Raw genomic sequence first — 16,475 nt, forward strand, 5'->3', positions numbered from 1 at the left:
GAGAGAAAAAACTAAGGACATTCGACTGCTCTTGAGTTAAAAAACTTAAGACTTGAAGTCTCTTCATTGTGCACAAACCTGTGTGTGATGTGGTCAATGTTATGATCCTGGCTAGTCTATAACTTATGTGAACTAAAGTAAATTTTAAATTAAAAGCAAATGTATATAAACAATATATTCTAATAAGATTATTTTGTACTAAACAACTTACCAGAGAGAGAGTAGACATACGTAAACCTTTGGAGACTTCTCAGAATGAAGAGAAATGCAGGTAATTTGCTTAATGTTTCCTCAAATAGGGCTACTTAACCCTGACAAGAAAAATACAACCTGTGGATTTTAAGTAGGACTAAGTGAATACATTTTATATAAATACATTTTTAGAAAATATTTAGTAAAAGAAATAGCATGCGACTCCCTCTGTCTGTCTAGTCATATGGATCTGAATTTTGGAATGGTGAGGAAAGTTACGTCTAAATATATTTTGAGTATGGTTTCTTTTTAAAGTATGAATTTTACCTTTTCTGTAATATAAAAACCTATTTGACAGGTTTTACAGCTAAAAACCGCCTCGTCTCATCATTCACTCCCTGTGTTCGTTAAACCTGTCATTAGTGTGTTTGAGGGCTCAATAATAATCTTGTCAAAGGGGTTTAAATTGTCTACCATGTGCAGAAAACACTTTATTTTTACATGGATTACCACCCACAGAATCTTTGACAGATTTGGCATTTGCGTTGGAGCTCAGTTAACCTTGGGGCATTTGTGTGACACAGCTCTAATTGGCTTTGTAGGAAAGTGTGCCATGATACCATCGTCAAAGGAAACACGAGTTCACTGAGGACAGTTGGGAGGCTTTTATCAAACTCTTCACTGCAATGAATGAACCAACGAATCGCCATTTCGTGGTTTGCGGCCTCTGAAACGTCATTTTAATAAAAGGTAAAGGTACAATGTAATATGTATTGTTATGACATGTATATTCTATAGTGAGAAAAAATGTTTGTTTTATTTGTGATCAGTTATTGTCACACTGAGAGTAAAATGGATATGATGACACAAATGCTCCCGTATGGATATTAAATATGTTTATCATGTAGAGAAGTGCAATGTTACACTGCAGATTTTAAACGAATAATGCTATTCTAATTTTTAGTCAAAATTTTGAGTGTTTTGTGAGTTAGTGACCTCTTCTGGTAACTTTGTGTAGATACAACAACTAACTATAATTTTAAATAAACGTGTATACACAGCGTATAAATATATATGTATATTTTCTTAAAATATATAATGATCATGACAAAAAAGAGCTTCAAATGACAAAAACACAATAAACAAATGAGTCAAATACATTGAGTCAGTTTAATCTTATATTAACATGCAATATACTTGCTGGCCTTCGACATAACGCAGTAAGTATAAAAAAATCTGTCATGTTTTAATTTTCAGATTTATGTTTACATAGCCAGACCAATAAAATTCACATAAAATATCAGCAATTTACTCTGCAACACATGCTTATAACTCTTGGAGCACCTTGAACAATGACATATACAGTATCAATGAAAAAAGACATATTCTCAGTGATAAATATGAAGATTTCAGGTTTCTACAAGTCCATTAGACACCGAAATCCAACACATTTCGTAACATAAATCTGAATTTGCGATTTTATTTAAATGCAATATATTATAGAAATAACATTTACTAGATTTAAGCTTACAGCCTGTACCTTCGTACATTGAAAAAAAATCGAAAAAAAGATTCAGAGATGATTCCTTGGATTTACATTTTTTTTTTAAGTTAACTGGTTGTAAACTATTAATTTGGGTTGTATTTAAACAAACAATTTAAGCATTCATTCATTTTCTTTTCGGCTTAGTCACTTTATTCATTTAGGGTCGCCACAGTGGAATGAACCGCCAACTTCACACCCATTCACACACATATACGGTCAATTTTAGCATGACCAATTCACCTATTGCACATTTCTTTGGAGTGTGGGGGAGCACCCAGAGGAAACCCACTTGAACACAGGGAGAACATGCAAACTCCACACAGAAATGCCAGCTGACCCAGCCGAGGCTCGAACCAGCGACCTACTTGCTGTGAGGCGAACTTGCTACCCACTGCGCCACCGCGTCACTCTACGTTGAACATTACTCAATTTCATTTGTTTGTTTACAAATTCTTTAAAACAGTATCGCTGCTTTTCCTATATTTCACAGCACAAGCACTGCCAAATTCAGAAACTAAACTTTCTTTTCGAATGGTCTGGCATCTTTTGTAATGTGATTTCTTTGTCAGCCCTGAGGAGATATAAAATAAAGGTGATTAATGTTGTGTTATGGAAGAATGAGTGGTAATACATTTCTCAAATTATATTATTAGTATTTTACGCAAACATGCTGCTATTACATACTTTATCAAGCTCTCAAACTTAGCATATTTCTTCTTCACCATAAACAACAGTATGACATCACAAATGTAAGAACCCTGGAGAAATAAAACACAAACTTAAGATGACAGAATGTATGACATTTGACCACAACTTTGGAATTTAGGTTTTGTGAATTATGCACACTGATGTGAAAAAAATCATTCATTCATTCGCAACCCAGTGCTAGGAAACATCCAAACACTCTCGAATTCACACTCACTATGGCCAATTTAGTTTATCCAATTCACCTATAGCGCATGTCTTTGGCCTGTGAGGGAAACCGGAGCACCTGGAGGAAACCCATGCTTACACTGGGAGAACATGCCAACTCACACAGAAATGCCAACTGGACATCCAGGATTCGAATCAGCGACCTTTTTGCTGAGCCACCGTACCGCCCATGTGCAAAATTTTGATGAGCAAAATGACTAAAGCGTTAAATTGTGCATATAGGCTTATTTTGATTCGTCTATATCTTTTACTCAGCTTCACCACATGCATGGGGTAAATTTATACATAACTAATTCAATATTTAAAAAATTATGCTATAATACAATTTTAATCATTACAATCCAATTGAAAGATTTGAAGGGCACCTATTTTACCCCTTTTACAAGATGTAAGATAATAAAGTTTCAGCTCAAAATACCCATCAGATAATTTATTATAGCCTCCAGAATCTGCCCATTTTGGTGTCTGAGTACAGTGGAGCTGGTTTTATACACTGTTAACCCTTACTGTAGATTTTGCAGTAAATAACTGTAAAATAGCCATGTTTTGCTGTAATAAAAGGAAACAGTATTTTTATTGTAAAACGAGTAGGATTTGTATGAAATTGTGTTGTGCAAAAAATAAATTAGAGTAATTTACTTCATGTACTTATTACAGGTAACTGTGACAATAAATGTAAATTACTGTCCAACCATTACTGTCCCATCTACTCTGATGCTTTATGTTGTTATTTATAGAGTAGTGCATTTATCTTAAGACAGAAAACAATGATTTAGGCATTAACACACACATACACAGGATGTCTGTCTTATTCTAAACACAAAGTTGTTTGAAAAAGTTTTCAGAAAATGCTGGCCCTTTAAGGGAGCCAGGTGTTTGATTTGTTTACTTCTGAATATGCTCCATTCTCTGTCTATCAGTTCAGATGCAGAGTCTGATGTTTTAAGCCTTAAATAAGAATCTACAATGAGTAAGTAAAATGTGTTCAAATATTTATGAGGGTTTCTAAAATAAGCCTGTGTGTATTAAGTTATATTGTTGTTATCTTGAACTGTGTACTTGAAAGCTACCTTGTTAGCTAGTTAGCATGTTGTCCCAACACAAATTGATTTAAGTTAATTTAACACTTTAAACAAATTTATGTGGATTTAACATAAAAAAATAAGTTGTCCTAATGAAATCTCAAGAATTGTGTTGTTTCAGCTCATTTTAAATAAGAAGTTTGAACGAGCAAAAAAAAAATTTTTTTTGTGTGTGCACGTGCCTGATATCACTCCAATATGACATTGGACACATTATCTATACACACAGTTCTGTCCAAACAGCTTTCAAAAGATGATTTTCATCATAGGTGCCCTTTAAAAACAACAATGCTGAGGAAGGAAATAATTATACCATACTCTTAGCTGTACAGGGTGGGCCATTTATACGGATACACCTTAATAAACTTATTGGGAATTTCACAATAAAAACAATGGTGTGCTTGGTTTTAAACACAACTTTATTCTTTCATAAATCAAACAACTCAAATAAATCATGAGTTATTTACAAGCCCCCTCACATATACTAATGTGCCACAAACAGGACGATTATATCACCAACCATTCCACTTTTATGTAGGTGTATCCATATAAATGGCCCACCCTGTACATCCCTTTTGTATGTAATGAAATCATTAAAATTGAATTAAGAAAAAAAATATATATTAACGTTTAACATAATTAATTACAAATAAAAAAAAAAGTTTCATTTAGAATTGTTCATCGTACATATCCACTCAATATTCTCTTAGTAAAATATGAAAAAGATATTGATAACTGAGAATGTTGATAAGGAATTTTCCTTATGGGAAAATGTAATGTTTGATTTTGTTAATTACAAAACAGAATCTTTACATTAAACGAAAATATATTTCCTTAATCTTCTTATCTTATTAAGAAAACTGTACATACTGTACATAAATGTAAATTTACAAACCAAAAACTGAAATGTAGTATTACTTTGAAACTATTTCTCTTTTAGAAAAAAGGCTTTAAAAAACAACTGAAATTTGTAAATTATATCATCTTTTTCTTTAATGTGTGATGTATATACCCCTTCTGTTTTTTGTTTTCGTTTTTCAAATAGTTATTTTTTTTCATTTTCTTTATAATGTACTGTGATAGTATATTCTCAATTTTCACATAATAAAAAATAAATGGGCCTACAGTAGCTACACTGTAAAAAATTGTTGACATTACTTTAATAAGAGAGTAAACTTGTCTTATAATTATTAAGTAAACAATATATGTGCATATTAATAAAAGTTTAGTCATTGGGTTCACTGACTTTAAGTAAAATCAAATTGTTGCTCTTAAGGGAACCAGTTTACTCACTTTTTAAAAGTAAAGCAACTAATCACTTTTACAGTGTAATACATTACCAAATATCAAATATTGATAACATCTTCGAGATCTGACACATACTTACCACAGCCATTAAAGTAAGAACGGAGGCGACATTAATAATGGTATGAATAATACTGAACTGGCTTGCCTGCAAAAGACAAATTACATATTCACATATTCATTCAAATTACATATTCACACGTATAATTACATATTAATAAAAACATTCATCTGTCATTTTATGAGGTACACCTGATCAGCCAATCACATGCATCTCGATGCATTTATGAATGTAGATGTGGTCATGATGATCTGTTTCTTTGAGTTTAAACTGAATGTTAGAACGCAGAATAAAGGTCATTTAAATAACTTTAAGCATAGTACGTTGTACCAACCAGACCAGAAATAGCTGATCTACTGGGATTTTCACATCAAGGTTATTAAAGTTTCACATTTTTAAAGTTTTGATTTTTATTTTAAAACTAGTTTGAAGTTTGGTGTAAATTTCAGTGTAGTTTCGTTTCATTACTGGTTTTGTTTTAGTTCATTTTTTTTAACACATTTCTATTTAGTTTTTATATATTTTGTTTTAGTAAATTTAGTTAATCAAAGTTAACAGAACACATCTGGTGTAGACCAGAGCAAAGTTTAGTGTTTGCACAGTTTAGATGAACTCTTTTGCAAACATATATGTAATAAAACGTAATTATAGTTTGAACAGACTCACATACACAAAACCATACAGCTTAAACACAAAAGTAAAAACTATGAACAATTCAGACAATATTCTTCATATTAACATCATATGGTAGTTAAATATGCCTAGTTTACTTTTTCACAAATGAAGAAAAGATGTTTTATATGTTTAAGATTTTCTTGGCTGATTTGTTTGCATTAAAAGCGTATCTACAGGCGATTTTCTATACAGCCGCAGGTCAGATTTACCACCACAGAACGAGTAATTATTAAATCTGAAAATGATTATTCTTTTTTCTACACTGTTAACGATTTTTGTAAATTACACAGTATTTAAATTAAACATTTTATTGATATAAATTACAGTATATATTTACAGTAAAGTTATACATACAATTCTTTAAATACATACACAGCCAGATAAATTGTGCTGTAAATGCAAATTCAGTAGTTTTGCTGTAATTGAGTTACAGGCCAGTAAGTTACTGTAGATTCTATAGGAAATTGTTAAGTGTAATTATTATTGTATTTCAGTTTTTCAGTGACTGTTGTTAGTTTCAGTTTGTTTTCGTTTTTTATTTATTGTGAATTTTTACATTTTATTTCAAGTAACAAAAATGTTTTTTGACCAAAAGTTTTAATATTCATTTACTAAAATAACATAGTTTCAGACACAACTGTCTCTAGATTAGAACATCAAGTGAGTGGCAGTTCTGTGGGTGAAATGCCTTGTATAAATGCAACAGTAACTCAAACAACCACTAGTTGTAATCAGGGTCTGCAGAAGAGCAACTTTTAACACAAGTCAACAAGTCAGACCTTAAACTACAACAGTAAAAAAAGAAGAGCTAAGTGGTGACAACCCTGTCAGATAAGGCTAGGCTAATTCACATCAGTACAATAAAACTAAACGATATACGATTGGAAAAATTGGTTTGATGAGTTTCATTTTCTGCTCCGACATATTCAGAATTTGGTGTCGACAACAGGAAAGCATGGATTCGTCAATGGTTGGTTTAGACTGCTTGCGGTGTGGGGGAGATTTTATCAGCACACTCTCTGCCCCTTAAGTACCAACTGACGTTCATTTACAGTAATTGCCACAATTTATCGTATAGTATTGTTGGGGACCACATCCATTGCTTTATCACCACAATGCACTCATCTTCCGATGGGTACTTCCAGCCGGATAACATGCATGCCACAAAAATCTAATCATTTGGTTTCTTAAACATGAAAAGTTCATACTCAAATGGCCTCCACAATCAAGTAGGGTCTGTCTGCAGACTGCAAGACAGGGGCATAACATGAAGGGGCATAAATATTAGTAAAGATGTAACCCGAAGTAATCGAGACCCACGTGTCAAAACTATGTTTTCGGCAAGATGGCGGTGTACCCATCACAGTTATTAACGTCTACACCTTTCCCAACCCTAAACCCAACCGTCATTTATTAACATCTATACCTACTCCACACCTAAACGCAACCATCATTGTTATTAACGTCTACACCTACCCCAACCCTAAACCCAATCAGCACAGTTATTAACGTCTACATCTTTCCCAACACTAAACCCAACCATCACAGTTATTGACGTCTATACCTACTCCTCACCTAAACCCAACCATCACAGTTATTAATGTCTACACCTTCCCCAAATCTAAACCCAACCATCAGTTGTTAATATCTACACCTTATCCAAACCTAAACCCAACCGTCACAGTTATTAATGTCTACATCTTCCCCAAATCTAAACCCAACCATCACAGTTATTAATGTCTACACCTTCCCCAAATCTAAACCCAACCATCAGTTGTTAATATCTACACCTTATCCAAACCTAAACCCAACCGTCACAGTTATTAATGTCTACATCTTCCCCAAATCTAAACCCAACCATCACAGTTATTAATGTCTACACCTTCCCCAAACCTAAACCCAACCATCAGTTATTAATGTCTACACCCACCACAACCCTAAACCCAACCATCACAGTTATTAATGTCTACACCTTCCCCAAACCTAAACCCAACCATCACAGTTATTAATGTCTACACCTTCCCCAACCCTAAATCCAACCATCATGGTTACTAATGCCTACATCTTCACCACACCTAAACCCAATTATTACAGTTATTAACGTCTACACCTTTCCCAACACTAAACCCAAACATCACAGTTATTAACGTCTATACCTACTTCACACCTAAACCCAACCCTCACAGTTATTAATGTCTACACCTTTCCCAAAACTAAACCCAAAACCTCAGTTATTAACATCTATACCAGGTGTCAGGAACGTTTTTTCAGCAAAGAGCCATTTCAGGGTTTTTTTGGCAAATGCATTTTTTTAAAGAGCCATTAGGGATATATATGAAGCATCACATGTTGAGCAAGTTCATGTATTAATAAAAGACAATTTATAGAATTTCTTTCTTTTCACCACCCATAAACATTGTTTGAATTTTATGGCGCAAAGTTACCATAGAAATGCAAGTGGCATGCTCTGTATTGGTGTCGCAATTCAAGTTAATCCACAGCACCGCACATACGCATAAAACATATACAAATAAAATGGACCAGGTGTTTTTTAAAATGAATGTCAGTGAATGAATGTCAAACCGGTGAGCTGTCTGACAAAAAAGTGCCCTTCTTGAATCAAATCAGCAGGATGCCCTTCTGGATCTTTCAATTACTTTGAAGACACTACTACATTTACATGGACATATGTAATCTAGTTACTTGCCTTAATGGACAATAATATAATTTAGGTGTTTACGTGACTGCCTTCATGTAAGAGTTTCCTGTAATATTGGGTGACTTTAACTGCAGTATGGAGAAATAACCTACATGACAGTAATAGTTTGATTGCGGTGTTTACTTCAATATTGCCACTAATATCTGCATACTCCACGTCTTAATTCCATTTCTGTTTAGTTCAGTTATGACTGTAGTCGGATTAAGGTCATCAAAAATCGCTGTCTGGAGCTTATGTAGGCCTACAGTTCAAAATTCATGTTTAACTGAATAAACAGTTAGTAAACACAAGTACATCTTATTGAACATAATTTATTTTCATCTCTAATTTTCACAGTAGAACAGTTTCTCAAGCAGTTTGTGATGCTTTTTGGGAGCAGGAGATGAGCCCCTGGTCTAATGCGCCACCTGGCTTGAGAAACCTGTTCTCAAAGACTTACTTTTAGTCATTATTTGGGTAGCACACATATTCTGAATGCCTTCGGCAGAATTCAAATGAGCCATTTTAATCTAGATCAATTCCAAGATTACAGTGAGATTAATCTAGATTTAAAAAAATAATCTATGCCCACCTATTATATATATATATATATATATATATATATATATATATATATATATATATATATCAAATTAATACATTGAAAATTGTAAACATTTGCTAAAAATGTTTCCGCCATCTTGTCAGTAACATCTCACATGGTTCAATAGGATCTCAATAACTGCAAGTTATGCCTCAACTGAAAGTTACGCTTACTATAAGCTAAGCTACGTGCCTTTCATGTTACACCCTTGTCTTGCAGTCCTCAGACAGATACACTTGCCACAATTTGATCTGGGACAGTATCTTCAGTTACTGTACAATCATATACAGTAAAAAGCGATTAGTTGGCTTCACATAAAAAAGTGAGTAAACCATTGCCCTAAATTTAATTCATTCATTCATTTTCCTTTGGCTTAACCTCTATTTCAGAGGTCGCCACAATTGAATGAACCACCAACTATTCCAGCATATGTTTCACGCAGTGGATGCCCTTTCAGCTGCAACCCAGTACTCCACACAGAAATGTCAACTGGCCAAACCGGGACTCGAACCAGTGACCTTCTTGCTGTGAGGCTACAGTGCTAACCACTGAGCCACAGTGCCACCCTTAAATTTATTAGGTAAAATGACAATAAAATAAAGTCAACTTAAAAGTTTCAAATTACAAGGTATACTCATCTTTTTAGGTAAACTCAGCTTGTCGCTTTTGAGGCAACAGGTTTACTCACTTTTTTAAGCAACTAATTGATTTTTACAGTGTATATGTGACGCTATAATATCAATAGGGGAAATAATATCCAGGGAATTTTCCAGCACCTTGGTTAGGCACTTCTGAAGGCAGCTATGATTTTAGAAAGGTGTACCTAATAAACACAGTGGTATTTGGGCCACATACCGTTCCAAACACCATGATATCCAATTGAAATCCATACACCTTGTAAAGTGTTCTGTGCGTCTTTCCTGCAGCATCACTGTAATAGCGAGCAAATCTGAGAAGATATTGGAGATATTCAGCATAAAAGCTCCTTTGGAGATTTAAAAATATCTGAAACTTTAGTTTTAATATTTCCTTGTATTGCACAATCATTGTTTTTCTCTCATTTTAAAGGTTCTTGGTTAACATCACTGTAAAAAAAAAATCTGTGGTTGCCAGTATTTCACCGTTAAAATACGGTACAAACTGTAAAAGTAATTCCTCATTTTTACAGTAAACTACCGTATTTCATTAATTTATAGAGGTAATATCTCTGTATTTTGAATTACCGACATCTACACATCTTTTGTTACACAGGTAGACACGTTAACACAGCCATATGCAGGAGGAGATGAGGAAGTTATAATGAACCAATGCTCATCACAAGCAATATTTCCTTCAAGCAATAAAGAGTATCAGTGTATAGAAGGTGCTCAGTGTCATTCACACAGCTACTAAACACCAGTATAGTAACACGCATAAAATTAAAGTCATGAAATAAACATTGTTTATCAACATTAGATCTAACTTAAATATCTATTGTACATAACTGATGGGGAAACAACTAAAAGATCCATAATGTCAACAAAAAGCATAAAAAGTGGTGTGCCATGCAGGGAATTCTGGGAAAGTCAATCTACGATTATTCGCCGTATATATTAAGGAAACATACTGTTAACCAGGTTACGGATTTTTACTGTAGCATTTTTACAGTTTTTTACTGTTGAAATCACGGCCATTTTTTACAGTGATGATGTAGCTACAACAAAAATTTAGAACAATGAGCATTACATTATTTCTGAAGCAAACAAGGGTTCAAATTTGTCCTCTATTTTTGGTCTGTTGAAAAGTCATTATCAAACACTGAGAATAATTTTGACCAGCATGTGAAAGTACCTGAAGTTATATCCAGCTTTGACTGGTGTGCTGCTCCCCATAGACATAAAGCTGTACTGAGGATGGCAATCTGAAGTGTCCATATCAAGGTCACATGACCACCTAATCGCAATCCCGATGGAACCACCCTGGAATTAAAAGCACATATAACATGTAGCAAAATAAGCACATCAAATTAAGCTTAGTACTTCCACTACATATTAAATCCACTCGAATTTCTCACCTTTGCAGCCACTTCTTCAAATCTATATCCAGCTTTGCTCACAATATCTCCGAGCCGAAATACAGGACAGTACGGGTGATGAATTTCATCATGCAAACAGCTTTTTATATACGACGAATTTTTTTCCTTTAGAATATTTCTTCTGAGAGGAACAAAATAACATTTGAGATCATTTATTGGTAACGGTAAATCTACTGTTTTATTCAGTAAACGGTTTTTATTTTTAAAGCACACTGAATGTCTTACTTTGAGAGGTTGAACTGGGAAAATTTGATGAAGATCCTTATGTACACAGTAAAGTTTTCAGCTTCTCTCAACATAGTTGCGGCCCTAAAACAATTCAAGACATTAAGTGTTTTTTTTTACATTTTGTACTTTATCTCACTGTTATTTCTCCTATTCTGGGGAGAGCATTGGAGGTGAATTTTAAAAAGTGAGAAAAAAAATTTCTTACCCTGGACGTTTGGGCTTTTCAGTGGGACACCAGCCATATATTTCACATGTGTTGGTTTCATTCCCATCTGTTTTCCTACAGGTGCCGGTTTTGATTCCTAAGGAGAATTAATATGTTTTGACATTTTAATAAAAAGCAAATATTTGGGTGGAAAACATTCGATGTAGCATGACTTTATTATGCAAGTTAGACTGAATAATCATGTTTTAATACGTACCATTTCCAGCCCTAACAGCTTCTCCTTCCGTGCAATTGTCATCATGGGTGCATTTGCCAAATGGTACAGAGGGGCTCTAAAACATGACAGATTACTGTTCATTTCAGTATAATGACGTATTTCCAACTGAAATGGAGTGAAAGATGAGAGAAGGGGCAAAAAATAAAACCCCACCCCCTACTCAATGCTCCATTTTAGTATAATGAAGTATTTCCAACTGAAATGGAATATTGGTTAGGGGGCGGGGTTTTATTTTAATTTATTTTTATCTCGCAGCAAACTAACGATTGTAGGGGCATGGTGAAAGAAAAAGTTCACCCTAGTCATCAAACTGACATCATCAGAGAAAGACTCTCAGTCCGTAGTGGAGACAAATGTTCAGATTTTGATTAAAGATTACCAAAAAAAGAGAGATTAATTGTTTACCTTATGACTATTAATGTTCTCTAGCAAATCAAACATTGTAAATTTTGAATTTATGGGGACTAACAATAAATATACAAACAAAGTATTTATGAATAACTCGAAGTGGAGCTTCCAATGGTCCTACATTTGAACTTAATATTTCATTAGATTTTTTTACTTTAGTATGGTAAACATAAATTGGCTCTACCTGCACTGTAAAAAAAATTGTTGGCTCAATTTAAAACTGTAAGCCAACTTGCTGCCCAACTTTTTAGGGCTGACTAAACTTTTACCCAAAATCCTGCACTTGATTAAACCTAGAAACTCAACTTAAAAAGCCCTGCAGCAGTGCGTCAACTTTTTTTTACAGTGCCGGTAACAATCAAAACGGAAAAACTATCAGATATTAAATTAGAATAATTAAAATGTACGTAAAATGTAAGAAACAGTATCATGGCCTCTAGTGTCTGTCGCTAGAGCATCTTTAGAGGTCAGAGGAGTGAGGTTTACCTGCTCAGCACTTCACTAGCTGGCCTCCACTACACACATAAATAACAAAAGGCATTACTATTTAATTATTACCCAGCAGAAGATAAGCAGTTTTAAAAAAGTTATGTTTACTAATGATGTAATATTTCTATTGTATCGTTATTTTTTAATTTCTGTTTTTCTCTTTCGATGGCTCAGTGGTTAGCACTGTCGCCTCACAGCAAGAGGGTCACTGGTTCAAGTCCCAGCTGGATGAGTTGGCATTTCTGTGTGGAGTTTGCATGTTCTCCCTGTGTTCGTGTGGGTTTCCTCCGGGTGCTCTGGTTCCCCCCACAAGTCCAAAGACATGTGCTAGGTGAATTGAATTAGTTAAATTGGCCATAATGTATGCGTGTGAATGAGTGTGTATGTTTGTTTCCCAGTACTGGGTTGCAGCTGGAAGGACATCCGCTGTGTAAAAAATATGCTGGATTAGTTGGCGGTTCATTCCGCTGTGGCGAGCTCTGATGAATAAATGGACTAAGCCGAAGGAAAATGAATGAATGTTATTCTATTTCTATTGTAAGACCCCATGGGAAAATCTTGAATGATACGGTGGGGAATTATTCTTCCTGGCTCTGAGGTCATTTCTGCATCACAATATTCATTCATTCAATCTTTTTTTAGCTTAATCCCTTATTAATCTGGGGTCGCCACAGCGGAATGAACCGCCAACTTATCCAGCATATGTTTTACACAGCAGATGTCCTTCCAGCTGCAACCCATCACTGGAAACACTCATACACACTCATTCACACACATACACTACGGATAATTTTAGCTTACCCAATTCACATGTCTTTTGGACTTGTGGGGGAAATCGGAGCACCCAGAGGAAACCCATGCGAGCATGGGAAGAACATGCACAGAAATGCCAACTGACCCAGCTAAGGCTCAAACCAGCGACTTTTTTGCTGTGAGGCGAGAGCGCTACCCACTGCCCCACCGTGCTGCTGCATCACAATATTTTTCTGTTTAAATTTTTCATTTTTTTTTTAATAAAAGCTGTCAATCATTTAGACTTTACTGTTTCAGTCCAACTAATTTCTCTTGTTAAACTCGATAAGAACCTAAAATAGTCTAAACCAGCATAAAGCTCCATTTGCACTGACAAAATCCAATTCTGCGTCATTTGAGACACTGTAAACAACACGAGACACCAATTCATCAGTCAAACATGTCCATCTTGTGTATTTAGAAAAACAATAGGAAAATAGCAAAGTGAAAAGTACAACGTGAACACCCTTAAATCTTGCAATTGTTAGGCACACAATTAAAAGCGCGAATGTCCCTTGAGACTGATAACAAAGGAAATGGTAGCATGGAAATTGACGTTGTCAAACCAGCCATCTACAAAATCAATCAGTAATCCTTATTAATGGGATGGTAAAAGCCATGTAGTGTTTTTTGAAAGTAATCTGCACTGTACATCAGTGGTGATATACATATACATGCATATATTATATATACATTCAAAGTAACCACAGTGCTCTTAATGGCCTGAAGGGAGCTATAATGTAAAAATTGGCTTAACATTTGCAATAACTGATAGCAAACACTTTGAAGTGAATGTATTTGAGAAAATAGCAATATGTTTAAAAATGAATCCATCAAATGTTTTAATAAATAGTGAGAGTTCAGCCTTACCTCTGGACATGTGGTCAATGTTTGGTTTGGTGTTTCAATAAAATTGGTTACAATAAAAAGATACTTCCCACCCTGAAAATAAAATGAACCAAAATATCTGATCAATAAAGCAAATTGATGAAGCAAACCATTACTTATTGGGGCTAACTCTTACTCCAGTGTGGTTTATGACTTACATGGTCTGGTATAACGTATTCCTCCGGTCCCCATAAATCTGAATAGCTCGTATTGACGCGCGCGGTTCCTTTAACTTTAGTTACCACAGAGCTCTCAATATTGTCGTCCACGGCTTGGTATCCTTTCTTTGTCACAAACACCCACCTGTTCAGATTAAACGTGTTCAGTCACCAACAAAATTCTTTTCATAGCTGTCATTAAAGTTTAGTTGCGGATGTACTAAAGGAAGTAGATGACTCTTACCCGATCAGATAGCACACGATGATAAGTTGAAAGAATCTGTATAAAAGTCCAACTTTTTTATTCTGCGTGACCACATATTTGACTGTAGTGTAGTGGAAGAGATACAGTAGTGGATTACTGCACCGCCGAGCCATTCCTGCTTCTGCTGCTGCTGGACAAATGATGCTCTCTCATGCACACCCCCTGCATCCTGAGAGACACACACTAATGTGCATCACGTCATTTCACTATTTACATCTCACATCCATAATGGGACAATTACAGTTATTTAGAATTAAAGCCATACAGGTTAAACTATACTACTTGAAATTAAATATACATTACTTAAATAAAATACATTTAAATGCATTTATAGAAATATTTCTTGTTTAAATGAATTGACTAAAATAATGAAAACTTAAATAACAATTACTGAAATCTTTATATAGATAAAATAAAAGATACAAATTGAAAACTGAAAAAGGTAATGAAATGACTAGAAAGTAAAGATTGTTTTTAACCTTAAACTAATATGGAGCATTAAATAAAATCTCATTTAACCCATTTGACCCCTTTTACAAGATGTAAGATAAGCCTTTGGTGTCTTCAGAATGTGTCTGTAATGTTTCAGCTCAAAATACCCATCAGATCATTTATTAAAGCCTGAATACAGTGTAGCTGTTTTTGTAGCTTGTGGCTTTAAATGCAAATGAGCTGCTTCTTCCCGCCCACCACTCCGCCCACTGCTTCTCCTGATATTTTGATGTTATTTTCACGCAAAAAGGCAGAGTCCTTTGCTGCATGCCAAACAGCATAGCGATAGAAATGGGAAGCAAATTGGACAATGATTCTTCTGTTCTTGTTTGGTTGCTTGCGACCTAACCGGTGTACAGTATCGATGGCGCTGGAGAGTCTGTCCTTGGGCTGTGATAAGAGATGCTTACAAACATCTATAACCCTTTCACGAACATCCTCTCTTTCATTATTCGGAATGCCGTGGAGCCTTAAGGACATCACACACCGGATGCGCCACTCATGAAAGTTGAAAGTATCGCACACCAGACGCGCACATTCGCATGGTATTTAAAATGAAACTAATCAGATGGTGCTCATGTGCTCTGTCCTGATCCGTGGCTAGGCGCCGCCGAATTCTGAAATGTATGGCGCTGTGTGGAACTACGCTGCACCAAAGAGCATAGAATCACCAAAAGGTGACACTCTAGTGCGATTTGGGAAATAGCCACTAGAGGGTGCTGCGGCCATTTTGGAATTAAAATTCCAACGGAACAACAGCATATTATAAGTCTGTAAAATAAACTATTAAAAGTTCTGATGATTGTGATAGTAAGTGTTGCATTGTTGTCTTTCAGGTTGTATCTGCTTTAATGAGCATTTTAAATGAATAAATATAAAATAAAGCAGCTGCTTGCCATCGCGACATCAATAAGATCCAATGGACAGCTGATCGCTTTCACTCCAAAATGGTGGAATCCGGGGCTGTTGCTGGGCACTGCTGTTGCAATGGAACGTTCTATTGAATGTCGCCTCTTGGTCATTCTAATCTCTTTGGCGGCGTGCTGCCGAGTGTGAGCCCCTTTAAATTCCACCGTCGCGAGTAACTTTCTTACTGTGACAGCCTTCGGTCGTGTCCCATGGATGTTTCCTCTACTTTACTC

General features: G+C 35.1%; 1 protein-coding gene across 1 annotated transcript; it reads right to left on the bottom strand.

Annotated features, from left to right (window-relative positions):
* Positions 1 to 1,784: 1,784 nt before the first annotated feature.
* p2rx8 (purinergic receptor P2X, ligand-gated ion channel, 8) lies at positions 1,785 to 14,954 on the bottom strand. The gene is made up of 12 exons (XM_056474094.1): positions 14,821 to 14,954; positions 14,577 to 14,721; positions 14,401 to 14,472; positions 11,821 to 11,896; positions 11,604 to 11,700; positions 11,396 to 11,479; positions 11,150 to 11,291; positions 10,927 to 11,054; positions 9,952 to 10,045; positions 5,141 to 5,206; positions 2,423 to 2,496; positions 1,785 to 2,309 (listed from the first exon to the last, which is right to left on the bottom strand). Exons 1-12 carry the CDS (start codon positions 14,952 to 14,954, stop codon positions 2,246 to 2,248), a joined length of 1,176 nt encoding a protein of 391 aa, XP_056330069.1. The 3' UTR covers positions 1,785 to 2,245.
* Between the last annotated feature and the right edge of the window lie 1,521 nt (positions 14,955 to 16,475).

The sequence above is a fragment of the Danio aesculapii genome, chromosome 15 (assembly GCF_903798145.1).
Source record: "Danio aesculapii chromosome 15, fDanAes4.1, whole genome shotgun sequence".
Classification (NCBI taxonomy): domain Eukaryota; kingdom Metazoa; phylum Chordata; class Actinopteri; order Cypriniformes; family Danionidae; genus Danio; species Danio aesculapii.

What these genes read in the sequence shown, in the direction of transcription:
- p2rx8 (XM_056474094.1), bottom strand. Translation starts at nt 14,954, where the DNA reads ATGGCTCGGCGGTGCAGTAATCCACTACTGTATCTCTTCCACTACACT. An exon ending in ATCGTGTGCTATCTGATCGG is followed by an intron (nt 14,722 to 14,820) that starts GTAAGAGTCATC and finishes TAATCTGAACAG; the next exon opens with GTGGGTGTTTGTGACAAAGA. An exon ending in GAAAAGCCCAAACGTCCAGG is followed by an intron (nt 11,480 to 11,603) that starts GTAAGAAATTTT and finishes GAATTGTTTTAG; the next exon opens with GGCCGCAACTATGTTGAGAG.